At 42.6% G+C, this 23,772-nt stretch overlaps 1 protein-coding gene across 3 annotated transcripts in view; it reads left to right on the top strand.

Annotated features, from left to right (window-relative positions):
- IFNAR1 (interferon alpha and beta receptor subunit 1) overlaps window positions 1–14,216 on the top strand; it is a 44,091-nt gene extending 29,875 nt beyond the window's left edge. Inside the window, exons 7-10 of one of the 3 annotated variants that reach the window (XM_074970592.1) lie at window positions 2,637–2,791; window positions 3,813–3,960; window positions 5,949–6,103; window positions 9,782–14,216. In XM_074970592.1, coding sequence (XP_074826693.1) covers window positions 2,637–2,791; window positions 3,813–3,960; window positions 5,949–6,103; window positions 9,782–9,982 — 659 coding nt within the window. In that variant the 3' untranslated portion in view covers window positions 9,983–14,216. The remainder of the gene's footprint in view (window positions 1–2,636; window positions 2,792–3,812; window positions 3,961–5,948; window positions 6,104–9,781) is intronic. The other 2 variants (XM_074970585.1, XM_074970576.1) reach the window with 2 other exon arrangements.
- Window positions 14,217–23,772: the final 9,556 nt, after the last annotated feature.

Genomic DNA, 23,772 nt, shown 5'->3' with positions numbered 1-23,772 from the left:
GTGGAGAAGGGATTCCTTACAGATCTGGTCCTCATTTATATGCTAGTGTGTGCTCTAAAGTAGGTGCAGTCGGGAAAGTAACTCAAATACTTTCCTGGTGGACTGGGTTTTTTTCTAAATGGACAACCTATCCTAAATTGTCAATTACTGAGGGACAGTCTTCACTCATTGATATATTTTGCTTTCTACCACCAAATTTCTGTATAACGTTTTTCATGAGTAATGTACCCGAATGCATGGATGCTAAATATCTAAACTGTATTCTTAAATTCATTCACTTAAATTTGGGTTATTGCTGGTTATGCACTATATGTGTCTTATTACTTTAAAAACAAACTTTGTATTTGTGGATAATCTGAGTACACTACCCACATGTACAGACACTCTCTGTTCTCAACCTATGTATTATATAATTTTTTTAACATTAGCTTTAATAAAATTTTATTTCTAACTAGTGGTTTGCAACTCCCAGGGAAGTTATGAAAGACAACTGGGGAGAGGGTTGCAAGGCACTAAAACTTTACTACAATGTAAAACAGGGGTTCTCAAACTTCATTGCACCGCGACCCTCTTCTGACAACAAAAATTACTACATGACCCCAGGAGGTGGGACTGAAGACTGAGCCTGCCTATGCCCCACTGCCTGAGGCAGTGGGGCTAAAGTCCAAGCTCCACTGCCCTGGGTGTGGGGGGCCAAAGTCCCAGGGCTTCAGCCCTAGGTGGTTGGTCTCAGGCTTTGGCTTTGGTGACCCCATTAAAATGGGGTCGTGACCCACTTTGGGGTCCCGACCCACAGTTTGAAAACTGCTGATCTAAAAAAAAGAAAATCTTGCTCTGGCACTCCTTGTACACCTTACTTTTCAGTGTCCTCTATTTTGTCAGCCTTTCAATGCACAAACAAATAATATAGGCTTATCAGCTTTATCATTAATTTTTTTCAACACCTTTACGTTTACTATAAAAGTAAGTGTTTTTTACTTTGAGTTAAGGAGTTTCAACCTGAAAGGCTGAGAAAACATTACCTTCTAACAGTGGTCACTAACTGGTTGATTGCGATCTCCAGCAGTGCAACGTGGTTGCCACTAAGGCAGACTCCTTGCCTACCCCCGCCCCAAGCTGCTCCTGGAAGCGGCCAGCGCAGACCTGCAGCCCTAGGGGCGGGGAGCACAGGTCTACTTCTGCATGCTGCTCCTGCCTGCAGGCACCACCCCTGCCATTCCCATTGGCTGGGAGAGCTGTGCAGGGCAATGCTTTCAGAGAGTGGCAGCATACAGAGCCACGTGCCCCCCAGTGGCCACAGGGGAGCGTTGGCCCCTTCTGGGAGCGGTGTGCGACCAGGATAGGCAGTCTCCACCAACCGGGAGTTGCCAGAGGTAAGTGCTGCCCGGTGGGAGGCCGCACACCAAACCCCCTCCCAGAACCTGCACCCCGAGTCCCTTCCTACACCCCAAGCCCCACTCTGAGCCCCCTCCCAGAGCCAGCACCCCATACCCCCTCCTGCACCCCAAACCCTTGCCCCAGCCCAGTGAAAGCGAGCGTGGGGGAGAGGGAGCAATGCGGTGGGGTGTGGGGAGGGCTTTGGGGATAGGGCGGGGCCTTGGGGAAGGGGCGGGCTAGATCCTAGGTTGCCCTTAGATTCAAAAAGTGATTTTGGGCATAAAAACGTTGGAGACCACTGCTTTTCTTACCCTTTTACTGAAGGCTGAAAATCAATAATGCTTCTCACCTGGCTTATACCTCTGGGGGTAAAAGAGGAACTGCTTCCTGATCCAGTTGATCAGTTTAAGAAGCACAAAGACTGTCATAGTTCTTGTAATTGTTGCTGGGTGTAGATGTGAGGGCCTTGCATTTGGGCTTCCCATTGGAGAAGAAATTGGTGGTATGGAGTCTGGGTATATTAGTTCAACTTGTTTGTTTTTTATGCTATACACACCAATCTTTGAACACAGGTGATCACAAATAGCATGCATGTAGTCCCTTTTCAGAAATCGCAGTCTATAGATTAGTGTCTGGTTCTCAGGAAGAAGCTCTGCCCCAAGAATTGACTTCAGACAGAGGAAATAAGACAGTGCAAACTCCCCTGCTGTTTGCAACAGCTCCCCCAACAGCCTACGTACTTTTCCTCAAAAATTAACAATAATACAGCAGTTCTTCAAAGAATGGATAGTGTTTGCACACTAAGGAAAAAATTACTAAGACTAACAGTGCCATCTGGTGACTCTTGCATGTTTTTATCCTGCTAGTATAAATAAAAATATTTTCATGTTTTCATTAGCTCTCCCTATTAAATTAAACTATCAAGTAGATATTGCAATGCATGTTTTAAAATGTCAATAGCTGTACTTTGAGTGATATATATCACAACTTCAAATATCATTCACAGTGTGACTGAAAGTTCAAAAACAACAAATACAATATTAATGCTGAAACATTAGGGTTAAACGTTTACATCATTGTGCCTGCTTTCCCATCTCCCCCTATTTGTTTTTGTAAAGGTACTAGTAAAAGCCAGATATCTAGCCATAAATCTGAAAACCTTTGCTGTTATGGGTTTAATCGCAGCCGTAACATTTTTTTATTTACATGTTTTAGCTAACAGATTTTTAACTTTTTTGTGTGTGTGAAATTGTTTTAAGATGAAATTGGCCCTCCAAGCATAACAGTAAGCTCTAGTGAGGATTCGCTTCGTATCCAGCTCATTCCTCCAGGAGAGCCTGAAAATAAGTCCATGAGTGGATTTTATGACTTATCTTACCGCATTCTGTACTGGAAAAATTCTTCAGATACTGAGGTAGAAAAACTTTTTCAAACTTCTTTAATTAAAAAGGTATAATAAGTAACATGTTTTTAATGTTACACTAAGACCTTCCCCCTTAAAAAGTTTAATTTCACAAATAGCCTTGTATCTTATTTTCTTGTTGCAGAGCTCACATAAAATGTATACATCCCAGCAAGATTTTACATCATAAAGTAGGCAAAGAGATGGTAATATTGGTTTGTTGATGGCATGATATTGCCTCTGTACAGTCATTTTAGGAATCTTGCATGAATGGCTGCTGATGGATCATTTTTGAGAAGTTGAGTGCATGGCTCTCTGGAAGCAGTTTATTTAGGACCTGACCCCGTGCACATTGAAGTCATTGATAAAGCTCCCATTGACTTCACTGGTGCAGGATCAGGCTTTTAGAGAAAAAATATTACTTTCTGAAGTTCTGTATTGGCAGTTTTATGGCCACTCAGTTCAAAAAACAGTAATTCTTATATCAGTTACTCCAAGAAGGGACAAAAAAGCTGGCATAACACTAGTTCAGTTGTTTTCCTGTTGATCTAAAAATATTCTCTTTTTAAATTCTCAGCACTGAAGTTTGTATGGCATTTCTAATTAATTCAGAGCTGAGATTAGGCTGAATTTCTCTGCATTTATGAATTTGCATATTTTTAGTTGACATTTTGGTGTGATTTTCCATTTTTAAACTTGTGTAATAAACTCTTTAACTTTGTTTTACAAGACTACAATAAGAATGCACACATGAAAAGTTATCAGAACACTTAAACATACCAGAAAGTTTCCTGTATGTACAGCACAAACTTTGAAGTGTACTATTGCAAACACCTTTTCAAAATAGCGAAAATGGTTGGTTAGTTACTTTCTAAATGTAGTTTTGAAATTGAAACTTTTTTGATATGAAAGAGTAAAGTATAATTAAAATTATATAAAAATATATTTTCAGTATTGCATTGCCTACAATTTTAATACAGTTGAATCAATCTTGTACTGTTTTTTTAACTTGCATTTCTTATTTTTCTTTCAGGAGAAAATCAAAGAAGAAGAACAATTGTTATTCACAATCTCTGACTTGACACCCTTGGTTTTGTACTGTTTGAAAGTGCAAGCATTTTCACCAGCATATAAAAAAGATGGTCATTTTAGTGATGTGGCATGTATTAAAACGCTTGATGGTATGAAAAGTTTAAATATATGTTTGGGATATATTGAAACTCAGTTCAGAAATTTTTATAATTTAGGCTACAATAAAATGACTTAACCTAAAATATGCAATTACCTCTGGAAAAAGACATTTCTCCATATACTGTAAAATGTGAAGTGTAACTATTGTGAATTGTGACATCAAAAATCAGCATGATTTAACTTACACTAGTTACGTGGGATGTTCCATGAAAATAAAAGTAAATGCAAATCAAAATTAAGTTAGAAAAGTATGAATTATACTGTAGGTGATACTTTCAAGTTTATTGTATTGTGTCTTAATCCAACGTATTCCTGGAGAGTTTAAAAGATCCTGTACTGGTAAGAAGGGAGCAAAGTGTATAGCTCATCACTGAGTGAAATCCCATCCATGTACAGATGGCCAGCATAGGGGATTATTTTTCTCCTATGTGAACACAAAGGGATGATGATTGTAGAATTTCTAACTGACCTTATGGCTAGAAATGTTTTCAAATATTAAAATTGTCTAAGAGTAACATGGAGTTGTTGTCTTAAAACTATCACCCATATGAACATTGCCTATTACATACTGGCACTTATAATCCCCAAATGTGGCCTTTTTTTCTCTATAAGCAATCTATTTAATTCCTTTTATCTTTATATGACAGACCTTTTATTCTTATCCATTTTACTATTCTTTGGATTTTTTTTTTTCCTCCACAGTAAGGAGCCTACATCTGTAGTCAGGATCCAAGCATGCCTTACCAACACTCGCAATAAAGAGAAATTGTTTCATTGGTCTTGCATATAATGCCCCATACATCGGACTGTAGGATTTTGTTTTTACGTCACTTATCTGGAAGTGGAAAGTACTGGCTGCATTGCCTGTAGCTTTTGAAAGTATATTCAGAATACAGACAGCTAATGAAAGGGAGAAAAGATGATGGAAGAAAATGATTATATTCCAGAGTAGAATGGGTGAAACACTTGTAGTAAATTCCAGGTTCCTCAAAAGAGATTATTCTCTGTTCCTTACAATTCTTTGGAATTAAGAGCTGGATTCTGCCAGCCTTACTCGTGTTAAAACACTTAGTATCTTATTCCACAAATCTACTTGATGCCAGTGGAAAATCCACTTGATCCTGCCGGGTGCTGAGAATTCTGGCCCTGATTATTTCAATGGTCTACATACCTGCTTAAAGTTAAGCACACACTGCAGTGCTTTGCTGATTGAGGTACATGACAAGATGAAGCCTTAAATAGAGAAAACAATATCCTGATTAAAGGCAGCAGAATATGGTCTTGTGACAAGCTGCTGGGAATACCTAGAGCTGCGAGACACTGCTACCCCTTTCCATCTGAGCTTAAACTTAATTTTTTAAAGTGTTTGTATTTCTTCAGTAGGTGAATTTCTTAAAATATGTTTGTCCCATTAATGCTTAAACTAAATTATTGTGGAGTTTGTTGCCACAGGAAGTCACTGAAGCCAGGAATTTAACAAGTTTCCAAAAGGGATTGGATGTCAAGAATATCCAGAGTTGTTAATGATAAATTTTGGAAGAGATATTAAACTTCATGCTTCAAAGTTTAGGGCAATCTCAACTAGTAATCAGGAAGACACCTATGTGAGGGGCAGTTTGTCCCACATCTGCCTACTGTGTGGTTCTTACATTTTACTCTGGAGCATCTGTACTGGCCGCTGTCAGACCGGGTCCTGGACTAGATGGATCTTGGTTTTTGATCCAAAATGGCAGTTTCCATCTACCTAAATATGGTGCCTAAAACCTTTTGCTTTGTTTCAGTAGAATGCTCTAAGCTATTGGGATGGTGTGAGGATTTATTCATATTCATGTAATGCTTTCAAGAAGTAAAACACTGTAAATATAAAGTTTTATGGTGTAGCCTTTATATTGTATATAATCTTTAAATATAGAGATCTTGGTGATAGGACACTTCATGAATACCTAGATAGATTAATGATTATTCCTTTATTTTTTAGATAAAACTTCACCTTGGACTATTTTGAAAACCTTTGTAATCGCCATGATTGGCTTCTTCTGTTTTGCATCATTTTTAATTTTTGGTATATATTATATATCTAGACGGATCAGATATGCGTTCTTTCCATCATGCAAACCTCCTTCAAACATAGAGGTAAGATTTTGACTATCTTTCCAAGAATGTAACTATTCAAGGATCAAAGAACAGTAGAATGTCATCACATAATATATCTGATTCATTGTTCTAAAGAATAGTGTCTCTGTGTTTCATAGTGTCAGGGAGACTTGCCAGGATTAGATACCAAGAGTTTAATGATAAAGTATGTGAATTAGTCTGATCTCTTGTGATTATTACTGATTTCTCTAAATCTGTGATAAACAGATATTTCAATTTATATGGAAAAAAGGGGAAAACCTATTGAAAGCCATTACAAAATAATGTTTTAGGATTTCTGCCTTGTCAAGCTGACCCAAAGAAGGGAAAAGCCCGTATCAAATTTTATTTTTAAATAAAGGAATGCCTTTGTGCAAATGTTTTTCTTCCAAGCTTCAGGTTTTGCTTTTAAAAAAAAAAAACCTACTTTTTATGAGACATTACATCCTCTAGTAGCTGATGCATAAAGAATAAGTGGAGTAGATGAGAATGAAGAAAGTTCGTGGGGAGTGCTCCTTTTACATGAGTTCCTCTGAGTCTCCAACTCCTATTCTCTTCTCCTCTGCCACCCAACACTCCTAATTGCACTGTGGTTGATCAATGAGGAGCTTAATTTTTGTAGCTTGTTCTGTAGGTGTGCAACATGTTTTAATCAATTCTAGAAAAGTAGACCAGAGAAATGTTATGATTTTAAATGGAAAAATTTGTTTTATGGCTGACTGACTAGGATATTGATCCTGTATCCATTCTTATTCAATATATTTTAGAATCTTTACTACACTTAAAATCTATGGGTTTATCTGTTTCCTCACTTAGTCCACTTGGGAGCAGTAGCAATTTTTCATTTACCTATTAATGGTAACTATTTTTTTTCATATAACTGTTAAAAGGTTTTGCAGGGTTTATTGAACTAGTATCTGCCAGTAGGAAATCCAGTTCCTCCATGGGATCTAAACTTGGTATTAACACAATTATCTGCACCCTTCAAACCTCTCTCTCCATAAAAACAACTTTATAATAGGAGTTAGTCTATCTAGAAGAATTATGGAACTACATGTTTTGATGGTAGACCCTCTTTCTACTGTTTTTTCATAAGGACAAGGTTATACGTAGACCTCACCCCAAATTTATCCCAAAGTAATTTCAGATTTTCATGGTAATCAGTATACTGGTTATCTTTCCTGGATCTCATGCTCATAAGCGTGAGTGTAGATTAGTGTTCAGACATAGTTTTATTGTTATCTGGCTAGAACTAAGGAGTTTAGGCCTTTCCCAAATGGTTCATTTCCTGTGCTGGAAACTTTAGGGGCTGAGCTGTTTCTGCACATTCCTTGTCTAGATGGGCTAGAGAGCATATAGAGTAGAGTTAAGAGATCTTCTGAGACCAGCAGGAGGTGAGAGAGAACTCTCTCAACTAGAGTGGTTGGTACCTGTGTGGCATGTTAGGCATGTTCCTCTTTTTGAAATATGTAAGCTGCAATTTGGGGTTCATGTCTCACTTTCATTAAACATTACAGTTTAAATATGGTATCTAGATCTGATGCTCAGTTTGACAGAGCAGTGTTTCAATCTGTATGTAATTAGGACACCATGTGCCTCCATCCTTAATTTGGCAAGCAGTATTTAATGATCTCATGAGAGGGAATGTTCAGCAGAAACTCAACAACAAAAAAAGTTGGTTACTTGTAACCAAAGTTCTTTGATATGGATTCTGTGTATTCTCACTCCCTGCCCACCTTCCCCCTTCTGTGGAGTCCTAATTAATTCCTTGCCCCATAAAGGGACTGTCCCTTTTTATAGCCTTGCTCTCAGAACATGCTCAAATTCTGATGGCAGGCTTAGGAGGGGCACACAAGCACTCTGGCACTGCCACAAGAAGGTCCACTGTCCAAGTTGCACCAGTCAGTGCATCCCAAGAGTGTGAATATGCAGAATCCATCTCAAACTCCAGTTACAAGTAAGTAATTTTCATTTTCCCCTTCAGGGTTGATGAGATGAAGTTCTTTGACTTCACCCATCCGTCCAGTTATGGAACAGTATGATGAAAGGAATGTGGTTACATCCCCTTACTGTCTTCTAGTAACATCAGAAATGATGGAGCACAAATATCTTGTAAGGGAGGGATGCCACTGGCACTTTCTCCCACCCAAACCATAACCCTGTGGTCATTTAAGCTGCAGTGACTGAAACCAGGAGTAGGTGAAGCTCAGGGATAACTACGTTGAGGACTGTATGCAAGTAGTCATGGAACAAAAGGAAGCCTTTTTTCTTCCTTCCAAATCATAAGCTCCGCTTTTACCTCAAAATAGTTCCCACTGTCATGGGGTAGTTCCAAAAACTCTCTTCAGTCTGTACATATTCAGGTAGTGTTTGTATGGAAAAATACTTTTTAAAGCTGTGTTGTTGTTGTTCACATAAAACTTAGGTTTGCTTGAGAGTGCCCTTTTCCTCCACATGCACCTTCACAAGATGCACACATTATGGCTCACAGCATTCAAATACTAAAGTGTAGCAAGAATCAGCTTTCACAGTACTCTCCCAGTTGCCTTTGAGAACGTTATACCGTTGACAAGGTGGCATGTCACTTGGACAGTGTACCTTGTTCCCAGCGCACTTCTGCCTCAATGGAACCCTTGGCATGTACAGTACATAGTGCTTTACAAACATTAATATTAGTCAAGTTGTAACTTAAACAATATATCTACTATCAAATTATCTGTAAATTGAATTGTAAGGCAAAATTTCAGCTGTTTGCATCAATTGTAGACTGGCAACACAGTTCATGTAATGCTTTATTTATAAGTGTCCCCTTCATAGGAAGGGATTTTAAATATTTTAGTCTAGGGTTGAGTTAACTGTTCACTATTTGTAAAGTACCGAGGGGCATAAGACTAGATGGAATTCCTTCCCTTATCTAAGTGCCCCAGCACCCACTGTCTCTCTATTTCAAATTTTTCCTCAGAACCTTTTCTCCCCTTGCAAAGCATGCAAATGCTAATCCACATCAGTTTAAAACAAAAAATGAACCTACCTATTACCACCACTTCCCTGTCCCCAAATGCGCTAAGTTCTGTCTCTGGGTCTCAAAGTGTGTACTTGTGCTGTTGATGTAGTAGCTCCCTGCTCCAAAAGGCTAGAGTCTGTATAATCTTTTGTCTTTTATATTTTGCTGAGCACACTGTGTAAGTGGTTAATACTTATTAGCACAGTAAAAAAAAAAAATGAGAAAAATTAGTTATGGCCATATAGACTGATAGACTGTAAGGCCAGAAGGAACCACCATGATCATCTAGTCTGACCTGCACTTTGCAGGCCACAGAACCTCACCCACCCACTCCTCTAATAGACCCATAACCTCTGGCTGAGTTACTGAGGTTCTCAAATCATGATTTAAAGACTTCAAGTTACCAAGCATCCACCATTTATACTAGTTTAGGGACATATCTAGAGACATTTTGTAATACTTGTCTGTATTTACATACCAAAGCAACCTTTATGGGTAAGTTATTAATGCCTTAAAAAAAAAAAAAAAGTGCCATACCATAAGTAGAGACATCATTGTACTACAGAATATAATGGGAACAAGACTGCAAAGAGCTGCATTAACCAAAGCCATATTTAAGCTTATAACTAATCATTTTGTTTTTCCTCTCTCCTTCCATTCTCCCCTATCTGCAGTGCCTTGGTGGACAACCTTTCAACAGTCCGTATCTGTCAGCTTCAGAGGAGCCAACAGAAAATTGTTGTATAATTGAGAGTATTGTTATAGAGGAAACAAATCAAACTGATTTTAAAGACTACAAACCCTCTAAACAGAGCACTCGAGATTCAGGAAATTATTCTAATGATGATGATACTTCTGGAACTAAAGTGTTATAAGAAATGCTAGACCAGGAAACAGCATAACTAAAAATAACCTCAGACTTGAGACTGGCAAGCCTAACTAGCATTTTGCTGTTCTCATTACATATGGAAGAGTCTTTGCCTTACAAAGGCAGGCTGATGTCAGACTGTTAGTCCCAAAGCTTCCGGTTTTGCTTTTCAGTAGTGCAAAATTATGTAAATGTGAGGAACAAATATTACTACTGCTCCCCCAGGAAAAGGATATTCTTCTGGCATACCAGTTTGGTTGGTATTTAGTACTAGTCTTTCTGTTTACCATGTGGATCCTGATAACATCAGGAAAAGTCCTGTGATGTCTCCACAGAAAAGACAATCTTCACCCATCTATGTTGCTGGTAGTAGATGCCAACATATGTAGACACCAGTCTCAAAAGAGAACTCTGCTAAGCTTCCTTAAGCCTGCTCTTGGAACTCCTGGTGCCAGTGGTCCATTGTACATGCTGGTGTCAATTCTGTGAACTTTAATCTTATTGCTATCAATATGCCCTCCTCCCAAACAATTCAGCTAGCTTAGCTAACGTGCAGAGGTAGAGACAGAAAAGGGATTTTTCTCAGGTAAATATTAGCTGGAGAAGTTAAAAGAAAATAGTGGATGCTTGTTGTAAGAATAGTTTTGGGTGACTTTTTCTTGATCGTTCTAGCCTAACAAGCACTACATCCAGAATAAAGCAGTGATCGTCCAGATTAGATGTGCATAAAAGCAAAATCTCAGCCCTGTAAGAACAGAACAAATTCTATTATGCACTTTAATGCCAAAGCAAGTTAGGGAGCTTATACTTGTGTCTGTTTAGTAACCAGATGCCCATAAGCTGTAACATTCTTACCCACAACTGAGATGTACTTAAATGTGAAATTCTTTCCTACATTTGAAAATAACAAACATTTTATTTTCAACTTGTTCTTGAATTCCTACTGATCATAAATGAAGGGCAAACACATAACCATCAAATGGAAATGGCTTTGGAAAACTGGATCCTTTCAATCCCCTGCAGTAGAGCCAAATGATTGCTAAAATTTATAAACCTGAATCCAACTGATTTGAATGTTGTGGTGCCACAAATACATATCTAAATATTGGTATGGTTGAATCATCTTTGAAGCATACACACAGGGGAATTATTTAAAGCAATGATTTTTGTATGTTGCTGGGGTAAATTAGTTTTCTCATTATGGTTGCGCTGCAATTACTAGTTTGATCTATAATTCCTCTGGACTGACAGAATGACAAGAATATTCACCATTTACAAATTTTTCCAGCTCAGATCTTTCTTTATCAGTGGGTTCTTGTTTATACAAAACATGATACATTCTGCACCGACACCTGAAAAAAATTTACTCCAGTCTTGTGGATAATTTTTCCACTCTTCTTCTTGTCATATGGGATTTTAAAAATAGTTTCCTGTTTTATGGGGAAAGTTGACTTGGCGTAAGAACCAGGATACGTTCTTCCAGCTTTCATGTAAATTTATAACTTGCTATAGGTGATTGTTGGTTTCTGTCAAAATTTGAATATTTTTGATGTCTAAGATCTAAGTGAGTGTTCCCAGCTCAATCCTCAGTACTTATTGGACAGGATAATATGTTTTATAGGATAGTTTTTTTTCCCCCAGCATAGTTCTGCTTAGTCCTGTGACAGTGAGGCTGGAATTGCTTATGATAATAACCTGTAGTTAGAAAGGAAAATACAGCATTTGGACATGACATGAATTTTCCTCTAACTACTTCTAGATTTGGGGAACGTTCATTATTTTACCTTTTGGCACTTTGAGCAGAGTAGAAATGTTTTTCTTGTGTCTCCCTCTCCTCTACCATTCCCTTCCCTTTGCACACCTCGCCCCACCCGAAATCAGGTGGGTTGTTTTTTTTAATGCCCTTGTGAACGTTTGGCAAATTTGTTTCCTAACATTGTTGGTAAATTGAAAATAACCAGACATCCCTTGAGCTTTTGAATTTTGTTTTTTTACTATAGGAGTCTAGGAGGATACATGTGTAAGCCATGCCCACCTCGTGGCACTTTGTCACTAGTGGTGGCTAGACCACAGAGATTAATTTATAGCTCCCAAGAGATGCATTGGAATAGCCCAGTCTTTGCCCCATTCGTTGGCCCAGCCTCCTGTGTCTGGTGGTGGTCAGCGCCAAATGTTTTAGAAGTAGACCTAAAACATCCCTAATTCACCTAATTGGCTCTATTACAACAAACACTTTTGGTTTTAGATCAAAAAAAATTTCAAGAAGCAGGTGGAGGAAAAAACACCTTTAACTTTTGTAGGTAACTGGCCTTGGAGAAGGCAGTGTTGTCTCCTTTTTGGAACAGAGAACTTGGAGTCAGAATTGCCTGGGTTCAATGTACAGTTTTATCAATTAGTGTGGCCTTGAGCAAATCATTTAATAGCTGTACCTCAGTTTGTGACGGTGCTGGGAGAGCCTTAGATTAAAGGAGCTATAAAACGGTATCATACATACAAATTGTAATTGGATATAGTTTTGCATCTCTTCCTCTTGTTTATGTAGCCGTTAGTGCTTTGTGCTGCAGATGTACCTCCTGGGACTACTTTCCCCCAAAAAAGTTATTTTGAAAATAGCATTTCTTAATCATGGCCTATTTCTTCAGCAGTATTTAAGTTTGGAACACATTCTTCCATTTTGGGGGACTTTTTGTCTTCCTTTGTTTTGTTTTTCTCTTCTAAGGAGAACACTTCAGTTGATATTTCAATGGCTAATGGTGAAGTATTACTTTTGGAAATGGATCGTTTACTAGTGAGACAGATTTGGTTGGCTCCATGTGTTATGGCCGTTTTCCAAAGATTATTGTTTCTAATATGAGGGATTTCACTGTAAATAATCAAACTGTTGATGGCTGAAAAATCTCTGAAAGTTGTAGGTGTAAGGCTAGCTTAGGCAACTTCCTCTGACTTCAGTGGGAATTGCACATGTGTATATCAAACCTGTACTATAGTGTCATCCTACTGTATATTTGGTAGTACATTCATTGTATTGCTGATCTGTTCACCACTTTAAATATCACAGCAGCAGATGCTCTGTAGCACCCCCTTGTGGTTGGGTTTTCACCATTGCAGCAGCTCTGCTTCAGTTTTTCCCCTTCTCAGATCCCTGGCTGGGCTTGTTTATTGGCACAAGTGTAAATTTCCAGTTCCCCAACTGCCCAGCCAGAATAATTTGGCCCTTGGGACTTTTGCCCTCTGCAGCCTCCTCTTTCTAAGACCACTTTAAGAACAGCCCCAAGCCAAACCAATAATGCACAGATCCTCTTTAAATCTGCTCTTCCTGGGCTCTTTTTCGTGAGACAGTATTAAGTACAGTCCCCAGCAAAATTAATAAATGGCAGATCCACCCACCCCTTCCCAAATGGTGCCTCCCCAGGCTGTCCCCAGAGGCAGACTCCTTTACTGATCCCAAGATTACTTATTTTCCCCACCACGCTGGCACTTTGTTTCCTCTTTCGCTTCTAAATAACTATCTGATTTTATATGATGCATGCCCCCCATTAGGAGGTACTTAACTGACCACAGATGGACAGGGCCTGTTCCCTTTTAAGGCATCAATCACAGCCGTAACAGTTAGTTTTTGACTTCTATGCAGTCTTTCTGGAAGTATATTCTTAGTGATAGGCCCTGTGCCTCCACTTTTTCCACAGAAAGCCCCACTACTCCAAGGCTGGTTCCTTGACTTCAGCACCTCTTTCTCACCATGCCCTTCAGCAAGTCCAAAGGCGTTTGGACACCTGTTGGAGACTTAGCCATTTGGGAGCTATGCAAACAGCAGATGTTTGCATTGACACAGGACAGCCTTTTCAAAGCAGGATATTTATTAGACAACAGTAATACATAGAATCATAGAATATCAGGGTTGGAAGGGACCTTAGGAGGTCATCTAGTCCAACCCCTGCTCAAAGCAGGACCAATCCCCAACTAAATCATCGCAGCCAGGGCTTTGTCAAGCCTGACCTTAAAAATATCTAAGGAAGGAGATTCCACCACCTCCCTAGGTAATGCATTCCAGTGTTTCACCACCCTCCTAGTGAAAAAGTTTTTCCTAATATCCAACCTAAACCTCCCCCACTGCAACTTGAGACCATTACTCCTTGTTCTGTCATCTGCTACCACTGAGAACAGTCTAGATCCATCCTCTTTGGAACCCCCTTTCAGGTAGTTGAAAGCAGCTATCAAATCCCCCCTCATTCTTCTCTTCTGCAGACTAAACAATCCCAGTTCCCTCAGCCTCTCCTCATAAGTCATGTGTTCCAGTCCCCAAATCATTTTTGTTGCCTTCCGCTGGACGTTTTCCAATTTTTCCACATCCGTCTTGTAGTGTGGGGCCCAAAACTGGACACACTACTCCAGATGAGGCCTCACCAATGTCGAATAGAGGGGAACTATCACGTCCCTCGATCTGCTGGCAATGCCCCTACTTATACATCCCAAAATGCCATTGGCCTTCTTGGCAACAAGGGCACACTGTTGACTCATATCCAGCTTCTCGTCCACTGTCACCCCTAGGTCCTTTTCTGCAGAACTGCTGCCGAGCCATTCGGTCCCTAGTCTGTAGGGGTGCATGGGGTTCTTCCGTCCTAAGTGCAGGACTCTGCACTTATCCTTATTGAACCTCATCAGATTTCTTTTGGCCCAATCCTCTAATTTGTCTAGGTCCCTCTGTATCCTATCCCTACCCTCCAGCGTATCTACCTCTCCTCCCAGTTTAGAGTCATCTGCAAACTTGCTGAGGGTGCAATCCACACCATCCTCCAGATCATTTATGAAGATATTGAACAAAACCGGCGCCAGGACCGACCCTTGGGGCACTCCACTTGATACCGGCTGCCAACTAGACATGGAGCCATTGATCACTACCCATTGAGCCCGACAATCTAGCCAACTTCCTATCCACCTTATAGTCCATTCATCCAGTCCATATTTCATTAACTTGCTGGCAAGAATACTGTGGGAGACCGTGTCAAAAGCTTTGCTAAAGTCAAGGAACAACACGTCCACCGCTTTCCCCTCATCCACAGAGCCAGTTATCTCGTCATAGAAGGCAATTAGATTAGTCAGGCATGACTTGCCCTTGGTGAATCCATGCTGACTGTTCCTGATCACTTTCCTCTCCTCTAAGTGCTTCAGAATTGATTCCTTGAGGACCTGCTCCATGATTTTTCCAGGGACTGAGGTGAGGCTGACTGGCCTGTAGTTCCCAGGATCCTCCTCCTTCCCTTTTTTAAAGATGGGCACTACATTAGCCTTTTTCCAGTCGTCCGGGACTTCCCCTGATCGCCATGAGTTTTCAAAGATAATGTGCAATGGCTCTGCAATCACATCCGCCAACTCCTTTAGCACTTGGATGCAGCGCATCTGGCCCCATGGACTTGTGCTCTTCCAGCTTTTCTAAATAGTCCCGAACCACTTCTTTCTCCACAGAGGGCTGGTCACCTCCTCCCCATGCTGTGCTGCCCAGTGCAGTAGTCTGGGAGCTGCCCTTGTTCGTGAAGACAGAGGCAAAAAAAGCATTGGTACATTAGCTTTTTCCATATCCTCTGTCACTAGGTTGCCTCCCTCATTCAGTAAGGGGCCCACACTTTCCTTGACTTTCTTCTTGTTGCTAACATACCTGAAGAAACCCTTCTTGTTACTCTTAACATCTCTTGCTAGCTGCAACTCCAGGTGTAATTTGGCCTTCCTGATTTCACTCCTGCATTCCTGAGCAATATTTTTATACTCTTCCCTGGTCATTTGTCCAATCTTCCAGTTCTTGTAAGCCTCTTTTTTGTGTTCAAGATCAGCAAGGATTTCACTGTTAAGCCAAGCTGGTCGCCTGCCATATTTACTATTCTTTCTACACATCGGGATGGTTTGTCCCTGTAACCTCAATAAAGATTCTTTAAAATACAGCCAGCTCTCCTGGACTCCTTTCCCCCTCATGTTATTCTCCCAGGGGATCCTGCCCATCAGTTCCCGTAGGGAGTCAGAGTCTGCTTTTCTGAAGTCCAGGGTCCGTATTCTGCTGCTCTCCTTTCTTCCCTGTGTCAGGATCCTGAACTCGACCATCTCATGGTCACTGCCTCCCAGGTTCCCATCCACTTTTGCTTCCCCTACTAATTCTTCCTGGTTTGTGAGCAGCAGGTCAAGAAGAGCTCTGCCCCTAGTTGGTTCCTCCAGCACTTACACCAGGAAATTGTGCCCTACCCTTTCCAAAAACTTCTTGGATTGTCTGTGCACCGCTGTATTGCTCTCCCAACAGACATCAGTGTGATTGAAGTCTCCCATGAGAACCAGGGCCTGTGATCTAGTAACTTCCGTGAGTTGCCGGAAGAAAGTCTCGTCCACTTCATTCCCCTGGTCTGGTGGTCTATAGCAGACTCCCACCACGACATCACCCTTGTTGCTCACACTTCTAAACTTAATCCAGAGACACTCAGGTTTTTCTGCAGTTTCATACTTGAGCTCTGAGCAGTCATACTGCTCCCTTACATACAGTGCAACTCCCCCACCTTTTCTGTCCTGTCTGTCCTTCCTGAACAGTTTATATCCATCCATGACAGTACTCCAGTCATATGAGTTATCCCACCAAGTCTGTTATTCCGATCACATCATAATTCCTTGACTGTGCCAGGACTTCCAGTTCTCCTTGCTTGTTTCCCAGGCTTCTTGCATTTGTGTATAGGCTCTTGAGATAACTCGCTGATTGTCCCTCTTTCTCAGTATGAGGCAGGAGCCCTGCCCTCTCGCGCGCTCCTGCTTCCTCCCGGTATCCCACTTCCCCACTTACCTCAGGGCTTTGGTCTCCTTCCCCCGGTGAACCTAGTTTAAAGCCCTCCTCACTAGGTTCGCCATCCTGCTTGCGAAGATGCTCTTCCATTTCTCTCCGTTAGGTGGAGCCCGTCTCTGCCTAGCACTCCTCCTTCTTGGAACGCCATAGTCTTTAAGTACATTGGGTTAAAATGGTAAAGCAAAACCTCAATGTATAACTGCATCCTAACTTATCAGGTTGTCCTTGCTTAGTTAGGCAGCTCTCTTTGCTCTGGCCTAGAAGGCAAATTGCACATTTGCAGCAAACCTCTCTGAGTCTGTGGGCATGTTACATAGCAAAAACAAAAAAGCAAAAAAACCCTCAACCGCCAGTTTCAGAGCCTGGGTGAAGTGACTCTGGCTCCCAGGGCTCAGGCTGTGAGGCTAAAATTAGCCATGTAGATGTTTGGGATCGGACTGGAGCCCAGGCTCTGAGACCCTTCCCCCTCACTGGATCTCAGAACCTGGGCTCTAGCCCAAGCCCAAATGTCTGTTTCTAGCCCCATAGTGTGAGCCCAGCAAGACCAAGTCAGTTGACCTGGGCTCTGAGACTTGCTGCCACGGGGTTTGTTTTGTTTAGATGTACCCTGTGTGTCTCAGTCAGTTGTCGTCTGTCCTCTTTTCACTGAGCCCCACCTCCTGACGATGTTCCCCAGCTAATACAACCCCCTCCCTTTTCTAGGATCTGTGAAGCTTTCTAATATTTTAGTGTTCCCTTTGATCCCTCTCCTGTCAGCTTTGGCCAAACAGTTATGTCACCGGGGCTGGGGCCAAGGAGTTGCCTTTTCCCTGATATAATCCTGGCTTTTGTTTTGTTTGTGTGGGATGTTCCTTTTCTTGGCTATTGTTTTACCTTTCCTACTTGGTTCCTCTAACACCTTTTGAAGTAGCATAGCAAGTAACCCATCATGAACAAACACCCATAGCCATACACCTTATTCATAAATGACATCTTTTAGTTTGTCACATCTGCAAAACTCTTTTGCAGTCTGATGCATTATTGCTTTGTCATCTTCCAGCTGAAATTGGATAGTTAGCATGCAGTTCTAAACTATGCATTGGAGAGGGAGAGAAGACACAACTTCAGAGAACTGGAAGAGCTCCTTTGAATGCCAGGGACTTCATACCGGGTGGCACATTAGATTTGAATGGTGAAGAAATTTCATGCCGTCTCAAAGGTTGTCAACATTTTTCTCAGGTCATCATCTTCTCTAGCTGAGGTGTAGCAAGGTGTGGTGTTGCCTTAGCCTGACTTAACGCTTTCTCACATGGATGGCCCAATACATCTTGATGCTTGTGCTGGCTTCATTGCTTTTCTTAACACGCTGGTGTATGCAGATGTTCTGCTGCCTTCTCAGCTCAGTAAACATCAGAATGTCTAAGCGCAGTTCGGTGCACTTTTCTTGCAGTAGCACTGAAGCACTGACACCACTTTACTGTTCCTGCTTTCTATGCTGAGGATACACTTATGGGTTTTGGAACCAACAGCTGACACTTCCTGGTGCACTGTGAACTACCTGTGCTTTCCATGGCTTGTGTGGTGCAGTAATAGGTTGCAATAAGGCTTTTTTTTTTAAACTTGGCGTTGTCACCTAGTGAGCTGTCACAACAAGTCTTCATTTTCTAGGAGCAGCATTTCCTTTGAAATAGTTACATGCAATAGGCATGTAAGACTCGTATGGACATATTGGCATAACCAGATAAGAATGAGGCATATGCTAGTCACAGGAGACATCTTTAATTTTTTTGTGCCTATTTTGGACTCGGATCAGCACATAAGGCTTATGAAATGCCTTATGACCTGCTCAAAGACAATGGGAGTATTCCACTTTGAATTTTTGGATTCAACCAGGACAACTCTATCCTACAGTATAGGTGAAGGATGTCAGTCGTCACAACCATCTCAGACTGTTTTGGTTCCACATGATAGAATTCCCAACAGAGGCTTGATTTGGTGGGATCAAATAGATAATTTCAGTTGAGGCATATACTTTCATGTGCTGCCTGCCCAAATTAATATTCAGATGTATTCCATGAAGGTTGGAAAACCCATGTACATGGATATTCTCTTTAGGAATTTAATACTACCAGGTTCCATATTGCTGTCTCGGAAATGAGGATGTGTGGGGATATTCCTGACTTCTAGAAATCAGATGTTCAAAAGATTTGTGTAGCAGATGGAGCACAACCCAATGGCACCGCATGCTGGTCGTCCGGGAATTAGCTCAATTTCAGCACTTGGAGCGCCTCCTGCTGGCCTGTGTCTCTCCTGCCTCAGACCCCCATGTCCCTCCCGGACCCATGACCCTTACCCTGGGGTTCTGCCCCACGGCAGTCACACACTCTGGGTCTCCCCTCCCAGGGGAACCCCCAACCCTCTATACCCACCTTGCCTCAGTGGCTACTGCCAGTCTGCCCAGTCATCATCTAGCCCCCTTTCTCTGGGGCAGACTGCAGTCTGTAATGGCCACTCATCACTGGCAAGGGGGTTGGACCAGCTGCCTTTCCCTGCAGTCCCAGTACCTCCCTAAGCCTTTAACAAGGCCTCAGCCTGGGGAGTTGCCAGGCTGGATCTCCAGCTCCTTCTTGCCCTTTCCCAGCACTGCTCTGCTTCAGGTACCCTGTGCTCTAAGGCAGCTAGGTCCTTCCCACTCCAAGGCTGGAGTAAGACTGACCCAGCTCCTCCCTTAGCCCTTCTATCAGGGCCAGCTGTGGCCTGATTGGGTGTGGCCCCAGCAGTGGCCGCTTCCCCAATCAGCCTACCTTTCCCCCCAGAAGCAGGGTAACTGCCCTGCTACAATTTGGAATTCAGAGTTCCAGACTGTGAATTTCATATCAATAGACGGGGAGCTACAGGGTTTTTATCTGTTGTGCTAAAAAGCTATAGAGATGTAGAGGAAAAAGTCCCACGATTTATTCGCAAAATAATTTCTCAAGTTGAATCTCTCTGAAAACTAGTTTGCCATTTTACAACCCCAATGTTCATGTATAGCATGGTGTGTTTAGTGAACTTGATGCTGCATCAAAGGTATTAGAGTCTGCTATCCACGGAACAGGAACACCATGGATAACAGTACTATCTTCTTTGCTGCATTGTACTGCTAATGTTTCAACCCTTATTTGGAAGGAACCACCCCCGCAGGGTGTGAGAAGGTAGTTCTGCCTCTTACCATGGACTCCAGTAGGAGCTGTGGAGGCTCAGTACATCTGAGATTCAGATCACTCTGACTTAGGAGCCTTACTTTAGTCACCTAGGTTTGAAAAATTTGGGCATGTAATTTTATCCATGTCCAGAGGATCTCCAAACATATGATACTAAGGACTGCTCCACTGTTTTCCAATTTAATATCTTTCTTTTTTGTATTAAGTTTTTAAAAAAATCCAGTTGCATGAGAAAATGTCTTTTTTGGAAATGAGTTTCTTACTGCTTTTCTTTGCCAATTTCTGTTGAGAAATAGTAATGTTTTCATTTAGCATAGACATTTCAAATAGGTTACACCAACGGTTCTCAAACTGTGGGCCAGGACCCCAAAGGGGGTTGCGACCCCATTTTAATGGGGTCGCCAGGGCTGGTATTAGATTTGCTGGGGCCCAGGGCTAAAGCTGAAGCCTGAGGGCTTCAACCCTGGGTGGCAGGGCTCAGGCTTCAGCTGGCGGGGCTCAGGCCCCCCACCCGGGGCTGAAGTCCTTGAGCTTCAGCTTTGATCCCACCCGCACCCAAGACGGCGGAGCTTGGGCAGGCTCAGGCTTCGGTTCCCCCTTCTGGGGTCGTGTACTAATTTTTGTTGTCAGAAGGGGATCGCAGTGCAATGAAGTTTGAGAACCCCTGGGTTACACTATGCCAACTTTCTAGAGAATGATGTTTCTAGTCTCCCTGGGAAATGTTTTTCCTGACTACTTTTTTTCATTTCTAAATATTTAGTAATATAAGGAGACCTCTCAATATATGGTAGTCTGGAGGAGATTGGATTGGATTACTGTGCCTGAAATTCTTGATTTCAAAGTAATTATGCTAATCTACAGTTTCCTCTTAAAAATTAGAAATTCTGTGGGGGGAGGATTCCTGTCATGGGGGTCGTTGGTTGAAAGGGAATTAGCATCTGGCTCTGATTTTAGCAAGACCCTCCGGTCACATGATTTTACCATGGGTTCTAATTTTTTGCTTGCTCTCCACTTCAGAATTTCATGTCCGAGTTTGAAAGCTAAAGAAATATGTAGTTCTACAAGTATATTGACTATCAAGAATTGCATGAGTAACACATCTGTCCACCATGCTGGAGTCGTCTTTCAATGAGAAATCTGTCTTTTTCGAGTGATTGAATATGTCCATTCAATTTCAAGTGTGTGCATGCCCAGTACACCGGAGCCAGAGATTTTTACCTTAGTAGTGCCCATTCATGCGGTGCCTGCATCCACTGCTGCACAATGACATCAAGGGCAGAGACACACCCAGCCCACCTTCATTCTTGCTTACCTCCCATGATCAGTAGTCAGAGCTTGTTGGCTTGATTTGCAAGTGTTCTCCCTTTTAGGGAATTTTTCTCTTCTGTATATAGTTAGTGTACTCATCAGATAGTAGAGCTTTAGAATAAGTTTCTTTTGTTATTTTACTTGTTTCCTGTTTGTTCTGGGTACTGGCTAACAGTACTGGGAAATGTTTTGGTCTTTGAGCTTTAAGCCTTGCAATGGCTGCAAAAAGTCAATGGTGGTGAATGACCCTCATTCCAAGTTTTTGAAGTGCCTCAGTCACATCTGGGACAGGTATCAGATCTGTAGAGACGTCAAGCCCCGGACTAAGAAAGATAGGTCACCTTCTCATGGAGACGGTGTTATGTCTATTATCAGAGCTTACCTGCTTGGGGCGGGCACCAAGGACTTCTACCTTACTCAGAAGTGCCACTCTGGACATTGTGGAGATTCAGTGTCAAGTAAGGGGAGCAGTACCACGTAAGAAGCATAGACAACATGCTTCAAAGGAGCCAACCTCCTCCAGGAGATCAAGGTCCCTGGTACAGTTTACCAGCAAACAGGCTGGAAGGCAGGATGTACTGTCCTTGAAGAGATGCTTTGTTTCACAGGAGGTCCTCTGCTGCAGCAACAGTGCCTGTGCCATTGAGGTCAACCCCTTCAGTGCAACATCAGCAATACCAGGGAACCTCTCAGCACCGACATCAGAGAATCTCCTATGCCTCTTGGTACCAGATTCCCCAACTGTATGAGACAAGTTGTCTCATACCGATTGATCCCCAGACTTCAGGCTTACTTGTGAGTAGCATCCAGCCTTCAATACTACAGCTGACTTCAGACTGGCCAGCACTTCTTCACCCAGTGCCACCCACAGGAAAGCCCAGCATGCTGTCATCCATATTGATGTCTCCAAGGACACATGACCGGTCCTTGGCGCTGCAGGGTACCACAACTCCCTGCTCTCGCAACTTGGACTCTTGGTCAGAATTGGAAATTGGCTCTTATGCCACTTGCTCTCAATCTAGAAGGTGCCTCTCCTGCATCAAGAGGATTCTGCCCTTGGTACCAGGCAAAGGTCCCCTCATGGTCTAGGGACCCAGATCTTTCCCCTATGCCCTGCCACTGGCAGTACTGGAACCCAGGGGGATTTCCTCTCACCAGGTTCTTCCTCCCTCTAGGTCCTTGTAACATGGTGGTTACTCACTACCACGGTGCCTCCTGCTGGTCAGTCCAGGAATTAGCTCAGTCCAGCCTCAGAGCGCCTCCTGCTGGCCGGTATCTCCCTACTGGTACCTGCTTCCTCGTCAATCTCCACCACTGTATTTCAGGCCCTTTGGGCCCCCTTATCTTGGGGTGCTGCCCCACAGCAGTGCCCCCACACTCTGGGTGTCCTCTCGCAGGGGAGCCCCCAATCCACCTGTGCCCACCTTGCCTCAGTTGCTAATGCCAGTCATCTTCTAGCCCCCTTTCTCTGGGGCACACTGCAGTCTGTAATGACCACTCATCATTGGCAAGGGGGTTGGACCTGCTGCCTTTCTAGCCCAGCTGTCTCCTTGCAGCCCCAGTACCTCCTTAGACCTTCCTGCCAGGCCTCAAGCTCCCCAGCTCAGCCTGCCCCTTCCCCAGCGCTGCTCTGTTGAAATTACCGTGTCTCTCCCAGGCATCTAGGTCCTTCTCACTCCAGAGTTGGAGTGAGACTCACATAGCTCCTTACAGCCCTCTTATCAGGGCCAGCTGTGGCCAGCTACCCAGCCAGCCTCCCTCAGCTGCTGTCACTCCTTTTATCCCAGGAGTGGGGTAACTGCCCTGCTACAGTTCCTAAGCATATGTCACGACATTATCATGAAGAGACTTAAGATGTTAACACAGGGACTGAGATTGGTACCAAACAGAATCAACCTTGCCTACCAGAGCCTTCCGCAGACAAGGTACAAGAGGCTCCATTTCAGCCTCCTTTGCGCTCCTCCTCATCACCTGATGAGGCAATGGTGCCTGGGGTATCCTGCCCTCTTCAGGACTACCTCAGAGCCTACCAAGACCTGCTAAAGAAGGTTACTTTCTCTCTGGACATTCAGGTTGAGGTAGTGAAGAAAGCTCCCATAGACTGGGGTCTGCAGGACCTTCCTGTGTGGCTCTGCCTATAAATGGGGCCATACTGGAGCCCACAGAAATATTGTGGCAAACGCCATCATCTTTACCACAAACAGCTGAGAGGACTGACGGGATGTACCTACATTCCTTCACAGAGATATGAACAAGTCTACACCTTCCCTTCCGTGGTTCGTTGGTTGTCTCAGCAGTAAATGAAGGGGAACATTAGGCTCAGCCTTCTACCGCACAGGCAAAAGATGCGAATAGACGTAGCCTTTTTGGTAGAAAGGTTTATTCTTTGGCAGACTTGCAGTTTCATATCTTGAACCAGCAAGCCTTTCTGGTAAGATAAAATGTTTCCCTCTGGGACAATGTCAAGGTTGTGGACAAATTACCAGAGGATGCGAG

Source organism: Natator depressus, chromosome 1 (genome assembly GCF_965152275.1).
Source record: "Natator depressus isolate rNatDep1 chromosome 1, rNatDep2.hap1, whole genome shotgun sequence".
NCBI lineage: Eukaryota > Metazoa > Chordata > Testudines > Cheloniidae > Natator > Natator depressus.
The sequence above is the reverse complement of the archived record's forward strand: the minus strand, read 5'-3'. Positions and strand labels throughout refer to the sequence as shown.